The sequence below is a fragment of the Hypanus sabinus genome, chromosome 2, assembly GCF_030144855.1.
Source record: "Hypanus sabinus isolate sHypSab1 chromosome 2, sHypSab1.hap1, whole genome shotgun sequence".
Classification (NCBI taxonomy): domain Eukaryota; kingdom Metazoa; phylum Chordata; class Chondrichthyes; order Myliobatiformes; family Dasyatidae; genus Hypanus; species Hypanus sabinus.
The window spans coordinates 174316694-174334410 of NC_082707.1; the positions used below are offsets into that span (position 1 = coordinate 174316694).

Below are 17717 nucleotides of genomic sequence, written 5' to 3' on the forward strand. Positions count from 1 at the left end.
ATCCCCATGCAATCTGGACCCAGCACCGATCCCAGTGGCACTCCACAGGCTTCCAGAGCCAAGCATCTGACTACCACTCCTGAGCTTCTCCCACAAAGTGATGTACCATCAATAACTCTCGGAGATGGGAGGCAAAAGATAGGCTTTTATTAGCTGCAAACGTGACCACGACATCTTGGAGACTGAGGGAGGAGCAGTGCCTCCAATCGCCTTTATACAGGGGTCTGTGGGAGGAGCCACAGGAGCAGTCAGCAGAGGGGCATGTCCAGACAGGTATACACATAGTTTACCATACAAAGCTTATGTCTAATCCAATATCTCTTGAAAAGCAAGGTTCCCTACACTTGTTATTTTCACCTTTTATTCTGACAGGCACATACAAGTTTTGTACTCTCAGAATTTCTCTTTTGAAGACCTTCCACTTACCAGGTACATTTTTGCCAGAAAACACCCTACCCCAATCCACACTTCCCAGATCATTTCTGATACCATCAAAATTGGACTTCCTCCAAGTTTGAATCTCAGTCTGTGGACCAGGCCTATCTTTTTGCATATTTACTTCAAAACTAATTGCATAGTGATCATTAGATGCAAAGTGTTCCCCTACACAAATTGCCCAGCTCATTCCCTAATAATAGAATATCAAGTATCACACAGTCTCTCACTGGGACTTCTACGTATTGATGAAGGAAACTTTCCTGAACACATTTGAGAAATTCTTTCTCATCTAGTCCTTTTACAGTATGGGATTTCCAATCAATATGTGGAAAGTTAAAAACACCTACTATAACAACCTCACATTTCTCGTGAACAGTCTGTGATCTCTGCAAATTTGTTCCTCTAAATCCCTAGAGCTGTTGTGTGGTCTGCTATATTAATTGTAACCACTAATTGTATATTAATTGCAAATATCTCCAATAATAACAATTTTAACAAATCTTTCTTCATGTTTCCTACCTACTTGCTTTTACCTACTGAATGGATACCTTCTTTCCTTTGCCGAGTCCCTTAGATCTCTGTTTTATAAATATATACACACTTAGAGTCTAGCATGAAAAGCTGGGAACTGGGTTGAATGCTTTGAGTATATACATATCCCTCTCTCTCTCCTCCAATGCATTCAACTCAGTCAACCCAGTTACCAGCTTTTCATGCTGGACTCTAAGTATAGTGAGTTCTGAACCCTTAATTACAGCCACTCAAATACTAATCATTGCTTTAGGCCATCCTGATCTGCATCTCTCCCTCTCTAGATGCTGTGCTCTGCAACAGCTTTTCTGCTTCATGGTGGCTTTCACAGTAGCTTTCACCAATATCCTCACCAATACAATACTGTGGTAATACTGTCGTACAATGAAAGAGACATACGCAGCTTTTCTGTACGGATATGAACAATCAACACTGCGACTCCCAATTTAAAAAAAAGTCATCTTTCATCATTTCATAGAGGTATATTCCTTAACAATGTTCCCAACCAACGCCACATCCGGAGGCTTCACCTTTTCATATATTATCCTGCGCTTGCATTCCTCTCTGCAAGTATTGACCAAATTTTCAGCTTTCCGCTCATTCATTCCTGTTGTAAGGTAACCAAAATCACACACTCTTGAATGGGGTTCATGCCTTTCCGTATTACAATAATCTCGAAGGCCCAAGCTAACACATCATACAGATTGTACATCACATCTAAAATCCATGTTCTCACTCCATGCACATACAATTCCAGATCCCATAAGGCGGCTTCAATGGGCAATCCACCATTAAATAGAAAAAGATACAAGGTTAACTTGTAATGTTTATTTTTCCCAATCTCATCATTTTACATTTGTGATCAAATTTAATTTTAATAATCTATACAATGAAATTTAAGTTCTTTTGCACCTAGTCAGCCTGTTTTGGAATTGCTCTTCCTAGTGTCACTAAGATACATTGATAGTTTTAATTTTGAGAGATTAATGCCAATTTAAAATTCAGTCTCTTTAATATACTATAATGAATATATAATAACTATAATAAGGTACCTTTAGAGCCAGAGGCGAGTGCAGAACGTTTGACACAGTACGTTTTCAGATATCTGTCAAAAGTATCATCCCAGAGCACGACGACACCATCTTTTCCACCAGTGACAAAGCCCTAAAGAAGAAAGCAAAGCACAAACTGGCATAAAGAAATAAAAACACTTTAGTTAATCCAAAACTATGCTAAAGAGTGCTAGTGCCTCCCACAGTACTTTACTATCTGTATAGAGGTTCCCCCCCTTCAATAATGAACTGGAAGGTTAGGGGTTCAAATTTCAGCCCTCCCATTGAAGGCCAAAGTTCCTGCACTGACCTGAGTTAACACTCATCTCCCTCAGGCCGGGGAAGTGGAAGGTAAACAGTAATGAAAAATACTGACTCTATCTAAGGAAGAATTTGTTCAGCAGAGCTCGCTAATAGCTTTGTGAACATCTTGGATGAAATGCTCTTTTCAAAAAGTGGAAGACAGAAAGAATTCCCAAGTTTGTACCAAGACACCAATATTGGACAGAATGGTACTGGGGAATGGTGGAAGCAAGAGGCAAGTATCAGAGAGTTTTCAGAGAGTTGAAGGATGCAGTACAGAGGTAAGATGAATGGATTTGAAGAGTATTCACATTTGAGGCACAGTGGTGGCAAGAGAAAGAAGGCATCATTGTAAGTTAGTGAGTGAAGGTGTGCTGTGGGTCAGTGTGTGCAGCGTATTGAAATGAGAATTAAACTGAAAATTATAGAACAAGTCAGAATTAAAGGGTTTAAGTAAAGTGAAATCAGATATATCCTTTACATGGTGATCTTATTCAATTACGACTAGCAGACTGATAAAGATAAATGATTATGTGCAAAGTTTCAACAGGAAGAGGTTTTAGTTCAGGAATGTGTACGTCAAATCCTACATTAGACAAGATGGATACTTTGATTAACATATCTGCTAAAACCAGACAATTCTCATTAAAGTATACTTTAAAAGTCCTGTTTAAATCATTTATACTCTTGTTACCTGAGGCTTTTATTTCTTACTTTTTCCAGTGCTTGCATGCTGAATACTGGTCCATCATGGGCTTTTACTCGTTTAACAATGAACATGTCTTTCCATATACAGACATCACCAGCAGAAGTACCCGAGAAAACCATTTCATCTGTCCAACCATATACCACACACATTATGGTTTCAGTCTTCTGTAGACTTCCAAAACAGCCTTTTCTTCCTGTCAGTCCGCCTCCTTAGGATAAATTAATAAATAGCATTAAATCTTTTAAGCAACTGCATAGTAACTGATCCTGATACACAATCAAAAAAACTGACAAGGATACTTGCAGACTTCAACGTCTTTTGTGGGGTGCTACCTTACAAGTTCTAAGGAATGTGAGCAGATATCATACACCAACAGAGAGTGATCCTTTAAAAGAAACTTTCTGTAGACAAGCTGAAACCATAAATTCTAACTGGAAGCCCTTCAAGTTGATAGATAGATAATGTAGATAGATTGTAGTGTTCTCGCTCGGCGTGTAAGATAACGCGGAACTAAACACCGAGATAAACCTTTGTCAATAACAACAGGATCACAGTAAGATTAACCGTTTACTGTTCACTCTTCCACATTGACGTATGGTGAAAACTGTTGATAAAACAATACAAGATTTGTACAGCATTTGTTTCCTTCTTGATATTACAATTACATCGTAAATATTTGCAAAAGTAAAACTACAACAACTACATTACATTAAAGTGCAGCATACAGTCAGAATCTACCTACGCCATTGACTGCTTTAAATAAACTTCATCGCAAACTATCCGCAACTCTTTAACTAACGAAAACATAAACATTATTGACCGTCGTTACTTTTAACAGGATCAGTGTTAACATTTTAATTCAACGTATCGATTATCTCATAACTCACAGCGTTGCTTTCACAATGTTCCTGGTGCGTAGAGAGAAAACTTTGCTGCTTGCGCTCGCACATGTATCTTCCCCCCACCTTCCCGTTTCTCCAAACCGGTATTTTCCCACAGGACGCGGCAAAACCGGATGTGACGTCATCGCATGCCGCGATATCTCACAGATAACTTTAAACAATCCTAACTTTAACTAGAATGCTTACAAATGAATTACTAAGCGAAAATATTATAAACTAAATAACTGCCATAAAGGCAACACACTCCCCGCTTGACCTTCGTAAGGTCACAATGAACATAATACAAAACTTTAGTCTCTAATCAGTCCTTAGGTAGAAGTAGAATGACTTCTGTAACCGGCCTTTGGTATATTTTCACATCACCTTGGTCGGTAGTTTTCAACTCAACCTTCCTGACATGTCCATCCCTGCTAGGGAATGTAGCAGTGATTCTGGCCATTGGCCAGCTGTTTGCTTGTCCCTGAGTAGGACTAAATCTCCAACTTGAAGATTCCTGCAGGGTTCTGTCCACTTTTGTCTGTGTTGCAACAGAGGTAGATATTCCTGTCTCCAACGAGACCAGAACCGATTTGCCAGAGCTTGGACCTGTCTCCATTGCTTTGTGTACAGGTCCTTATTGGAGAAGTCCCCTGGTGGAGGGGGAGCTCCTGCCTTCTGCATAAGGAGCATTGATGGCGAGAGTATGAAGGGGTTTTCCGGGTCAGAAGACACGGGTAGGAGTGGTCGTACATTTATAATGGCTGTGACCTCTGCCGTTAGTGTGCACAGTACCTCATGGGTCAATCGGGTGCGTTGCTGCAGAAATATTGAATCAAGAATTCTTCTGGCAATACCAATCATCCGCTCCCATGCGCCTCCCATGTGGGAGGCGTGTGGTGTGTTGAACTCCCAGTTACAGCCCTGCTGGCTGAGGTACCTTTGCACCGTTTTGTCCATCCCCAGCTCCTTTGATTCTCCCATGAAGTTCGTGCCGCAATCAGACCTTAACTGTTTCGCAGGGCCTCTTAGCGCAAAGAAGCGCCTGAGAGCGTTAATGCAGCTGGATGTATCCAAAGATTCGATGACCTCAATGTGTACCGCTCTTGAACTCATGCAGCTAAACATGATGGCCCACCGCTTGCTCTCTGCTTGTCCTCCTCTGGTGTGTCTCGTAGTGATAGTCCATGGACCAAATACGTCGAGCCCCACATATGTAAAAGGAGGACAGGGTTCGAGGCATTCTGGTGGGAGGTCCGCCATACGTTGAGCTTCCAACTTGCCTCGCAGTTTCCTGCAGGTTACACATTTATGAAGTACTGAATTGATCAGTGTTTTACCTCCCAAGATCCACAGTCCCGCTGCCCTTATTGCTCCTTCTGTCAGGTGATGGCCCTGATGCTTTACCTGTTCATGGTGATGGTGAGTGAGCAGTAAGGACACATGGCTGTCTTTGGGCAGGATTACTGGACTCCTTTCTGCAGCTGGAAGTTGGGAGTGTATTAACTGGCCGCCAATGCAGATGATGTCATCCTTCAGGATCGGGCTGAATTTCCTTAAAGGGCTGTCCTTTGGTATTGGTTTATTAACTTGGAGGGCTGAAAACTCCTCTGCAAAAGCCGCTCTTTGAGTTGCTTTAAAGATGACGTCCTTCGCCTGGGCCAATTCTTCCGCAGTGCGAGGTAAGTTACATTTGTGCCATCCCCTACATTTACTGTCTCGGGATGAATGCTTGTGTGATCTGGCCATGTGAATGAGGAACGCAAGTCCTCACACTGAAGAGTGCAAAGTGGAGAACCATCGAAGGCGTTCGTTAATACATATCGATTCTTCGAGGTAGGTGGCTCCTGTTTGTATTTGCGGCCGAATTTCCGAGTCTCTTTCGGGTTCGATCAGCTCAAATGTCTCTCTCATTTGAGTCTTTTCCATTGGTGGCTGATACAGAAAGGGGCGTCCGGTGAACCAGGATGTCTGAGCCAGGCGGGGTGCAGGTAAGGATCTCGATGCATGGTCTGCAGGGTTATCTTCGTTACGTACATAATGCCATTGTTCGGGCTTTGATGACAGGCGGATACGTTGAACTCTATTATGAACGTACACGTAGAAGCGTTTTGTTTCGTTATAAATATAACCAAGCACTACTTTGCTATCCATGTAGAACTTGACATTGTCGAACTTCAGGTCTAGCTCTGCCATTTCCACAGCCAGGACAGCTGCACACAGTCCGAGCCTGAGTTTTCGTTAGTTAAAGAGTTGCGGATAGTTTGCGTTGAAGTGTAGTTAAAGCAGTCAATGGCGTAGGTAGATTCTGACTGTATGCTGCACTTTAATGTAATGTAGTTGTAGTTTTACTTTTGCAAGTAGTTACGATGTAATTGTAATATCAAGAAGGAAACAAATGCTGTACAAATCTTGTATTGTTTTATCAACAGTTTTCACCATACGTCAATGTGGAAGAGTGAACAGTAAACGGTTAATCTTACTGTGATCCTGTCGTTATTGACAAAGGTTTATCTCAGTGTTTAGTTCCGCGTTATCTTACATGCCGAGCGAGAACACTACAGTGAAAAAGCGTTGCTTTCACAATGTTCCTGGTGTGTAGAGAGAAAACTTTGCTGCTTGCTGTTCGCGCTCGCACATGTATCTTCCCCCCACCTTCCCGTTTCTCCAAACTGGTATTTTCCCACAGGACGCGGCAAAACCGGATGTGACGTCATCGCATGCCGCGATATCTCACAGACAACTTTAAATAATCCTAACTTTAACTAGAATGCTAACAAACGAATTACTAAGTGAAAATATTATAAACTAAATAACTGCCATAAAGGCAACACATAGATAGATAAATACTTTATTGATCCCAAAGGAATTAGTGTCACAGTAGCATTGCAAGTGCACAGATACACAAATATTAGAAGATAAGTAAGAAAAAATAAAAAAAAGTTACCTCAAACGTTCTAACAGGAGGATTCATCACTTCCCCAGCTCCAGGTGGACTCATTATAGAGCTTAATGGCCAAGGGTAAGGACCTCATATAGCACTTTTTGGAACAGCACAGTTGTCTTAGTCTGTTACTAAAAGTGCTCCTCTGTTCAGCCAAGGTGGCATGCCGAGGGTGAGAAACATTGTCCAGAATTGCCAGGATTTTCTGTAGGGTCCTTTGTTCTACCACAGCCTCCAGTGTGTCCAGTTTGACTCTCTAATCAGTTTCTAAATAGAGCCAGCCTTTCTAATCAGTTTACTGAGCCTGATGGCATCATCCGTGTTGATGCCATTGCCCCAGCACACCACCACATAGAAGATTGTACTGGTGACAACAGACTGGTAGAGGAGAAGGAGAGGCCTGCATGCTCCAAAGGACCACGGTCTCCTCAGGAAGTCGAGGTGATTCTGGCCCTTATGCACAGCCTCCATGTTAGACCTTCACTCAAGTCTGTCATCCAGGTGCACCCCCAGGTACTTGTAGTTCTTCACCACATCCACATCCTCACCATCAATAATAACTAGGAGCAGTGCAGGCTTAAACCTCCTGAAGTCCATCAACATCTCCTTTGTCTAACTGATGTTGAGCTGCAGATGATTCAGCTTGCACCAGTTGACAAAAGTCCTCCACTGGGGCCTGTATTCATCCTCCTATCCTCCCTTAATACACCTAAATATTGCTGAGTCATCAGAGAATTTCTACAGATGACATGAATCAGTGTCACATCTACAGTCCAAGATATACAGAGTAAACAGGAAGGGAGCCAATACAGTTCCTTGTGGGGCCCCAGTGCTGCTTATAGCCTTGTCTGACACACAGCTCTGAAGCTGCACGAATTGTGGTCTGCCAGTCAGGTAGTCCTTTATCCAGGATACAATGGAGGTGCCAATCTGCACTGAATGCAGCTTTTCTCCAAGCACTGAGGGCTGTATGGTATTGAAGGCACTTGAGAAATCGATCCTCACAATGATATCAAAACCAAATGACTTTTCTAGCAGTGGATAACAGAATTACAGCAACCAGGAGTAAGTCACCTTTCACATACAAGTTCACCACTAAATATGTATAGCATCTGACAAAATGTACCTTCAAAATATTTACATAAATGAGTTCTCCAAGCAAGTGCAGTTTGTGTCAGGCATTTATGAAAAGTGTTAATCAATACATTACTTAATAACTGTGTAGAACATTCACAGAAAATTATTTGTTAAATCATTTAGCCAAATTAGAACAAAATCTGAGTAGGATTATTTTAATATGAAGATGTAATGTGTTTGGTAAAGTTAATAAGTATTCCATTTTGCTTGGATAACTTCTGTTTGAACTTAAATGCCCCTGTAGTGTGAGCAGAAAATACATCCCAACAAACTTAAGAATCATAAAACCGGGCACCACCCTGGTGTTTAAGATTAATTGAAACTGTGTCATGAAGGAAAACAAATAGCATACAAGAAAGCAACAGGAAAATAATATTAGAAGCATAAAAATGGTAGTAATTACTGTCCTACCTGCTCGCTGCCAGAACTTGATGTGTTTTATTCCAGCTGTTACCAACTTGTCTGGTATATAGGGATTCAACTTGACAACAAAAATCTTCTCTGCACTTCCTCTAAAGAAAAAGTTTTGACTTTTACTGTTGATCCCTTTTATAAGTTTGTCTTAGAAATTGAATAATATTTTCAATTTAAAACTTTGTATTATACAAGAAACAGGTGTGAGAAATGCAAGTCGGCCATTCAGTTCCTCCTGCCTGATCCATTGTTCAATAAAATTATTGCTGATATTTTATCTCAGTGTCATTTTCTTGACCTAGTCTGTGATTGCCTATATATCCAAAAATTATTGCTTAAGTATTCACTGACTGAGTAGTGACTTCCAAATATCATTATCCCCAGATGAAGAAATCTCAGTTCTGTTGGGCCAAATTCTTATTTTGTTTTTAGGTCCCTCACCTAAAGTAAACATCAGTTTTTCAAGCTGGGAAAGGACAGTGTATATTTCAGTGAAACCACCTTTCATATCTTCTTTCTAAACTCAAAGGGTTATGAGTCCATCTGTTTAATCTTTCCTCCTGGGGCAAACTAGTCATCCCAGAAAGCAATCTGGTGAACCACTCTTACTATTGCAATTACATAATTTCTCAGAATAGGGATTATATCTAAACATCATACTCCAGGTGCTGTCTTACCGGATTATAAATAACTGGAGTTGAGCTTCTTTGTTCTTGTACTCAAGTCCTTTGCAATAAAGATCAATAAACTCTTTGCAACACACTAACAAAATGCTGGAGGAACTCAACAGGTCAGACAGCATCTATGGGAAAAAGCAAAAAGTCGACGGTTCGGGCCAAGACCCTTCTTTAGGACTCTGGTCAAAGGTCAAGAAACTATTTGCCTTCCTAGCTGTTTGCTAGTCTTTCATGTTCACTGACCTGTGAACAATGATACAGATAGTGCTCTGAGTACTAACACTTTGCAACCTCTCACTATTAATAAAGTACTCTCTCGTTATCTTTCTAAGCAAAATAGATGATCACATGTCATCCTCGCTCATACACATTGTTTATCTAACTCCCCAAAAAACTCCTTCTGCACCCACCTCTCATTCCAAACTGCCATCTACCTTAAAAACAAACATGAATATATTGTTGAACCTGCTGAGTTCTTCCAGCAACTTGTATGTGTTTTATATATTATACAGGGAAACATCATCCAGAAAAACTGACATTGATTCTGAACCCATACACCCCCAATGCCAATCCTGGTGATGAACTCCATTTGTCAAATTTAATTGTCATTTGAACAATACACATGAATACAGCCAAATGAAACGGCGGTCCTCTGGGCCAAGGTACAAACCACAGTACTAACAGTCTCACACAGCACATATACATACACAATAATGAGAGCACAAAAGCATGGAGTTAGAAAAATTATATAAAAATAATTATATGGCCCAAGTCCCTGAGAGTCATGGCCTGTAGATGGATGGCATAGGGGATGTTGTCCTGGAGCAACGTTTCTGCAAGGACAAGCCCACAGCAGTCCTCATCTGGCGCAAGCGCAGCCACAGATGAACACAATTCAACTTGTCTTCCGGTGAATGAACACTGGAGGGCAGTTCCAAGGGGACAGGCCAGCACTCAACCCAGTACAGAATCCAGTGGCACACTGCTAGTGTCTCCCTCCCTGGCAGCTGCAACAGGTGGCTGTGAGGCATGAGAGCCTGGTTCATATAACTGCCCCCTCCGTCCCATTCCCAAGTTTACTGCTTCTTTAGCAATTAAAAAAAAAACTTTTTCTCTGACCAAAGTTATATCTGGCAGCCAAGACTGGACTGTTTACTTCAGTTTTTATGCTTTAAACAGGGATTTATGTTTATTGTAAATTATGTGTTAATTCCTTAAACACCAGTCATTATTTGTTTATGGTCATAACTTTGCAGTTTATCAAAGCCAACAGATATCTCATGCTTTCAGAAATGGATCTGCTTAGGTTTCAGACTTTTGATTAAGAGTAGGCCTCCATTAGAAACATAGAAAATAGGTGCAGGAGTAGGCCATTCGGCCCTTCGAGCCTGCACCGCCATTTAGTCTGATCATGGCTGATCATACAACTCAGAACCCTGTACCTGCTTTCTCTCCATACCCCCGATCCCTTTAGCCACAAGGGCCATATCTAACTTCCTCTTAAATATAGCCAATGAACCGGCCTCAACTGTTTCCTGTGGCAGAGAATTCCACAGATTCACCACTTTCTGTGTGAAGAAATTTTTCCTCATCTCGGTCATCTCCTTCCCCTTTTCTTTGTTCCCTATGATCAATTCAACTGTTTCTGACTATAAAGGAACTACATTTGTCTTGACCAATCTTTTTCTTTTCACGTACCTATAAAAGCTTTTACAGTCAGTTTTTATGTTCCCTGCCAGCTTTCTCTTATAATCTTTTTTACCTTTCCTAATTAAGCCCTTTGTCCTCCTCTGCTGGTCTCTGAATTTCTCCCAGTCCTCAGGTGTGCCGCTTTTTTTTGCTAATTTATATGTTTCTTCTTTGGACTTGATACTATCCGTAATTTCCCTTGTCAGCCACGGGTGCACTACCTTCCCTGGTTTATTCTTTTGCCAAACTGGGATGAACAATTGTTGTAGTTCATCCATGTGATCTTTAAATGCTTGCCATTGCATATCCACCGTCAACCCTTTTAAGTATCATTTGCCAGTCTATCTTAGCTAATTGACGTCTCATACCTTCAAAGTTACCCTTCTTTAAGTTCAGAACCTTTGTTTCTGAATTAAATATGTCACTCTCCATCTTAATGAAGAATTCCACCATATTATGGTCACTCTTACCCAAGGGGCCTCGCACGACAAGATTGCTAACTAACTCTTCCTCATTGCTCAATACCCAATCTAGAATGGCCTGCTCTCTAGTTGGTTCCTCGACATGTTTCAGAAAACCATCCCCCATACATTCCAAGAAATCCTCTTCCTCAGCACCCTTACCAATTTGGTTCACCAAATCTATATGTAGATTGAAGTCACCCATTATAACTACTGTTCCTTTATTGCACGCATTTCTAATTTCCTGTTTAATGCTATCCCCAACCTCACTACTACTGTTAGATGGCCTGTACACAACTCCCACCAGCTTTTTCTGCCCCTTAGTGTTATGCAGCTCTACCCATATCGATTCCACATCCTCCAGGCTAATATCCTTTCTTTCTATTGCGTTAATCTCCTCTCTAACCAGCAAAGCTACCCCACCTCCTTTTCTTTGCTGTCTATCCCTCCTGAATATTGAATATCCCTGGATGTTGAGCTCCCATCCTTGGCCACCCTGGAGCCATCTTGATAGTCTTGATAGACAATGAATTTCCAGGGAGCAACCCTGGCAAGGTTTTTTTTATGGAAGACCAGCAGTTGCCCAAGCTGCAGGTCTCCCCTCTCCATGCCACCAATGTTGTCCAAGGGAAGGGCATTAGTTTGATTAAGAAGGAGCTACTGAACAAGTGCAATATCTTCCAGGTAGTCAAAAAGCTAAGAAATCCGATTAAAAACCTCACTAGAACACCTTTTCAGAGGTAAATTGTGTTAAATTATTGCTGCAAACAGTGAAGGAGTGAGCAAAGGCAAGGTGAGTTCAGGGGATGAGCCGAGATGGTGTATTGCAGAATTGTTGCAGGTGGGAGATCCAATGCCCGTACAGCTGGCCCAGGAGTGAGATTGGATCACTCTGTGCACCAAAAGGAGAAGTCAGAGCCTGCGCAGAGGAGATTTGGTGCCCGTACAACTGGCCCAGGTGTGAGATTGGATCATTCTGGACACCAAGCTGATTTGTAGATCTTGACAGCAGCTTCAGAGTTGCTGATGAAATCTGGGCCTGGAGTAAGTCCCTGGCAGTGTGGTCTCTGCCTGGAGCCTTTCACAGCAGCAGTGGCCGGGTCTAGTGCAAGATATGATCCACTGATAAGACAATTTAAATGCTGGCCCAAGTCAGAGGTGAGAGCTGATTTCACTTGCTCTCCGCAATCTTCACTCCGCTCGCCAGGGCACCGGAGCCTTTCGGTGTTCCGTTACTTGGTCAATTTAAACACTGGCCCAGATGGACTGAAAAGACAGGGTGATGGTCAGGATAAGAGTCGATTTCGCTCGTTCTCCCTGATGGTCATCTCCATGGCACTAAGAAGACTGTCCCAGCTGCTAAGTTCTGTGCCGCTAACATGATGAACTGATAAATGAGGCTTTGGGCCTACTCTGGGATGCTCCAGGGTTCAGATCTGAGGACTCAGTTTTGGTTTGGAATGCTGTTGTTCACTTCAACTGTTTGCATGATTTGCATTTACTTTCTTTCTCTTGCACATTGAGGGTTGGTCTTTTATTTTTATTCTTCTTTTCTTTAATTGGGTTCTTTTGGGTTTCTTGCTTTGTGGCTAGCTGTGTGCAAGCAAATCTCAAGATTGCATAATTTATATGTTCTTTGATAATAAATGTACTTGAATCTTGATTTCAGATTTAACTAAATCACTTCCACTTTATTAAGAAAATTTAACTTATTATGATCACTTAACTCTAATGCCCTTTCACTAACAGATTATTACATACTTTTTGTCATTGAACAAAAGAATATACTGAACATCCTGATCTATTACACACTGTGAAGTCATCCTACACACAATTAAAGCTCATTAATCTACTCAATGACTGGTAAACCTAAAATCCCTCACAATTTTTGTATTTACCATTGCAACATGCTCCTCTAATGCTCTGCCAGAGATTCCTGTTATCAACATCCACTCTGCAACCTTACCTTGACCTTCTCTTTTAATTTAGTATATTTCCCCTCACCAGAACCTGCATCTGCAGTGCTTCGTTTAAAGACTTATTTATGGCCCTATTTACTGGATTCATTTGCGCATAAATCCAAACCCGATTCAACTCATGCTGCCCACAAGAACAGCTTCTGGCACTGATACCAGTACCCTGTAAATCAAAACCTACTTCCTCCCTACAAGTGTAATTTTTACAGTGACAGAGTATGCTGTATCCATATTGCACCTGTATAAATGTATGTCACATCTGTAGAACACCCGTATGATCAACTACAACATGAACCTCCAAACATTTATTCATTTTTGAAGCTTAGTGGCAAATATGAAACAGCTACAGAGAGATTGTGAGAAAATACAGTTTGTGAGAAATTAACCCATTCATGAAAAGCAGTTAAACAATGAATGAAGAAACAAAAAAATTCTAAATTTTCAAGCAAATATGTGAATTGGAAGGAAGAATAATTAAAGTAAGCACTGTAAGACAGCATAATGTGATAAATCTTCATGTGCTATTTGATAAGATTTTACACGTATGAGTTATATAAACAGAGATAATTACAATATGAACTGCTAAAGCGCAAATACAATTAAATTTATCTCCATGATTAACCTGAGGTGTAATCTGGTATGAGCCCAATAATTGCCCAAAGGAGATCCTGAATTAAATTATTTCAATTCCTACCTTACTGAAGAAAGTTTTTCTCCCTTCTTCCAATCCCAGAGAACTATTGTGTGATTTTCATCCAGCCCTACTGATGCCAGACGTTTTCCATCCGCTGCAGTAAATACAATGCAGTTTTTTAAAAAAATCATCATGTAGTTTGCTGGATTCTACACCAGACATGATGTTTATACAAATTAATTCCACAAAACCTAAAATTACTAGTTTATAACATTCTAGAAAGCACAGAAATTTACCCAATCACTTTTGGATGCAGTGACTATTATTCTGTAGTAAAATATAGAAGTCAGCAACTCGGGCAGCATCTGTGGAAATGACGTTTCAGTCTGACACCCTTCTTCAGGGCTGGAAAGGAAGGGGGAAGTTGCCAGAATGGAAAGATGGGGGGAGAGGAAGGTGGATGGCTGGAAGGTGATAGGTAAGCCAGGTGGGTAGGAAAGATGAAAGGGCTGGAGAGGAAGGAATCTGATAGGAGAGGAGAATGGACCACAGGAAAGAAGGCGGGGGGAACCCCAGGGGGAGGAGATAGGTAGATGGGAAGAGGCAAGAGGCCAGAGTGGGTATAGAAGAAGAGAGGAGGGTGTGGGTAAAGTTTTTTTACTGGAAGGACAAATCGATATTCATGCCATCAGATTGGAGGCTACCCAAATTGAATATTCGGCACGGACTTGAAGGGCCGAGATGGCCTGCTTCCATGCTGTAATTGTTATATGGCTATAGTAGCTTCCAGCTAATTGGGGCACATTGGGACTAGTTAATAATGGCCAAATTAAACTTCTGCCCCAATTAACTTAAGTTTCATGGAAATAATTTAAAAGGTATAAAAAAAAAGACGAACTACTATTTAACTGAGCCACAGATCATGTATTTAAAATGAGATACAGAACAAATTAGATGATGACTAATAATACTACAGTACTATAAAACATATATTAGCACCTAATAGTTATCGACACAGGAATTAATCCAGTGTACACAGCTGTGTTCTTCTCACCGACAGTAAATGAATGAAATTGGTGCATAGACCAAGTGCAAATACCGAATGCCTTCAAACAATGCTATCAATGGTTGCATCCTCCAAATCTTCACTTTCATTGTGACATTCAAGATGATTGTTGATACCTTCAAATTCTTCATAGTTCCTAATTTGCTGAAGTAGTGAAATTGTTTCATGTTCACTCCCGGCCATTTCTGGCATTTCCAAGCCTGAATGCTTGAAACCATAGTGAGCAAAGCAGTTCTGAATTGTCTTACTGCTTATTCCTCGCCAGCTATCAGTGACAAAAATCACTGCTTTTTGAACACAAATACACACAAGTGATGCTGTTTAAAAACTGTTCATCTTAGCACTGTGTAGTGTTTAACGGCCACACAAAGTGCACATGACTAACTCTAATTTGAAAATGTTCAGCAACAGTCTCTTGTCTCAATTAAGCGGCATAACGTCCCAAATAAATCAAGGAAATCCCAGCTATTTTCTTAATTTTTTTTGTTCTTTAAGAGTTGTTCCAAATAAGCTGCTTGCCAATTAATTAATGGCCCAATTAACCGTAGAATGCAGAATGGTCTCTCTAAGTAGCACTGAAGAAACTGACTAACTACAGTATAAACCCAATAAACTGTGTCGTGCCCTTCCTTGAGACTTGCTGGGGCCCATGTCTCATGCTCCCCTAAAAATCATTGGAGTTGTGTGTCTCAAACTCCCCTGAAACTAGTCAGATTGTGACTCGAGCTTCCCCCAAAATGCATAGGATTCCCTTAAAAAGCATATCCCTTGTAATGCCTAAAAAAGTGAATTAAAAGTTTATTGGTGCATTAAATATCAATAAAACCCAATGGTCTACCAGTCTGCCACCAAAGTCCTGATTATGTCGTATTAATGGAGTTTTGTAGCACTTTATTCAAGGTATGGCTGTGAGTTGGATCTTAGAAAATCTTTTTGTGCTTAAAATTCACAAGAACATGAGGTTTGAATCTCATTTTCGTGTTTTATCTGTATACTCTGGCACTATTGGTGTTAGTCTTCACTGAATTATTCAAACAGGGAAATTTATTCAAACAGCTTAAAGAGAAAAGTGAGTATTTTCTAGTTAAATGGTCAAGTTTTGAGAGCACCAGACGGTTCAGCAAGAAAATATTCTTTTTCTTATAGGAAGTTCAAAATAAGATATGTTAACTGGAATGACACATTTCAGTTATGCAGGAGTTCAAAAGGGAATTACTGTACAAAGATAAAAGGAGTTAATCTGAACACATTAAATGGCTCTTGGCAATATGTTGAATTGAATTACCTTCTCTTTGAAGCACAGGTTACAGCACTACTATTAGCCTTACCTGAAAAATCAACTGCACAAACCCCAAACTGGTGATGTCCCCTTAAAATTGACAGTGGTTTCAATACCTCCACATCCCAGATATGAATTGCAGAATCACGGCTCACCTAAGCAGACAAAAGAAATAATTTCACCATATAATTTTCAAATAAACAGTGCTTTTTATGGATAAATTTATAACTTTTCATTAGTCTTGAAAGCAACATTGATTAGTTAACCTAAATTGAGCATAGGGGTTGAACATCGTGTAATTCAAAGCAAATATTGCAACGAAATCATGAAGTTATTCTTGATTTGAATAAAGTTAACAGTGAAAATCCCAAGTACAAAGGAACAACAACGATGCCTTTCTCCCCTCAAAGTAGAACTCTGGCCGACAACCATACATTGTATATAATCCTGGAATCTTAAACTTAGCTGCTTACTCAAACATAGTGTGTATCACCATCATCTCCATACCCTTCTAGAGTAATTCATGCAGAATGCTGGAGGAACCCAGCAAGTCATCTATGGAAAGGAATAAACAGTCAACATTTCAGGCCCAGACTGCTCATCAAACTGGAAAGGAAGAAGCAAGAAGCTTGACGATGACTGTACGACCATGGGACATAGAAACAGAACTGGGCCATTTGGCCCATCAAGTCTGTTCCGCCATTCAACCATAGCTGGTCCCTCCCCATCCCACCCCCTTCTCAGCCCTACTCACTGGCCTTCTCACCGTAACCTTTGATGCCATGGCCAAACAAGAACCTATCAATCCCAGTCTTAAGTACACCCAACAAACTGGCCTCCACAGCTGCCTGTGGTAACAAATTCACCACCCTCTGGCTAGAGAAATTTCTCTGGATCTCTGATTTAAATGGCCATCCCTCTATCCTAAGGCTGTGCCCTCTTGTCTTAGACTCCCCCACTGAGGGAAACATCCTTTCCACATCCACATCAATATTTGAAAGGTTTCAATGAGATCTCCCTTCATTCTTCTAAATTCCAGCGAGTACAGGCCCAAAGTCATCAAACATTTGTCATGTGATAACCCTTTCATTCCTGGAATCATCCTTGTGAACCTCCTCTGAATCCTCTCTAATGCCATCACATCCTTTCTTAGATAAGGAGCTCAAAACTGTTCAAAATACTCAAGGTGAGGCCTCAGCAGTGCTTTGTAAAGCTTCAGCATCACATCCTTGCTCTTGTATTCTAGAACTCTTGAAATGAGTGCTAACATTGCATTTGCCTTCCTCACCATGGACTTAACCTGCAAATTAACCTTAGAGTGCTCTGCACAATGACTCCCAAGTCCCTTTACATCTCAGACTTTTGGATTTTCTCTCCGTTTAGAAAATAGCCAGCACATTTATTTCTTCTACCCGAAGTGCATGACCATGCATTTTCCAACATTGTATTTAATTTGCCACTTTCTTGCCCATTCTCCAAATCTGTTTGTCCTTCTGCAGCCTTCCAATTTCTTCAACACTAACTGCCCC

At 40.8% G+C, this 17717-nt stretch overlaps 1 protein-coding gene across 8 annotated transcripts in view; it reads right to left on the minus strand.

Annotated features, from left to right (window-relative positions):
* Positions 1-17717, minus strand: part of LOC132387335 (echinoderm microtubule-associated protein-like 5) — a 199617-nt gene that overhangs the window by 86173 nt on the left and 95727 nt on the right. For all 8 annotated transcript variants that reach the window (XM_059959693.1, XM_059959688.1, XM_059959719.1 and 5 more), the window contains exons 15-19: positions 16238-16343; positions 13904-13997; positions 8404-8504; positions 3039-3241; positions 2022-2133 (exon numbers count right to left, since the gene is read on the minus strand). In XM_059959693.1, the coding sequence (XP_059815676.1) occupies positions 2022-2133; positions 3039-3241; positions 8404-8504; positions 13904-13997; positions 16238-16343 (616 nt within the window). The remainder of the gene's footprint in view (positions 1-2021; positions 2134-3038; positions 3242-8403; positions 8505-13903; positions 13998-16237; positions 16344-17717) is intronic.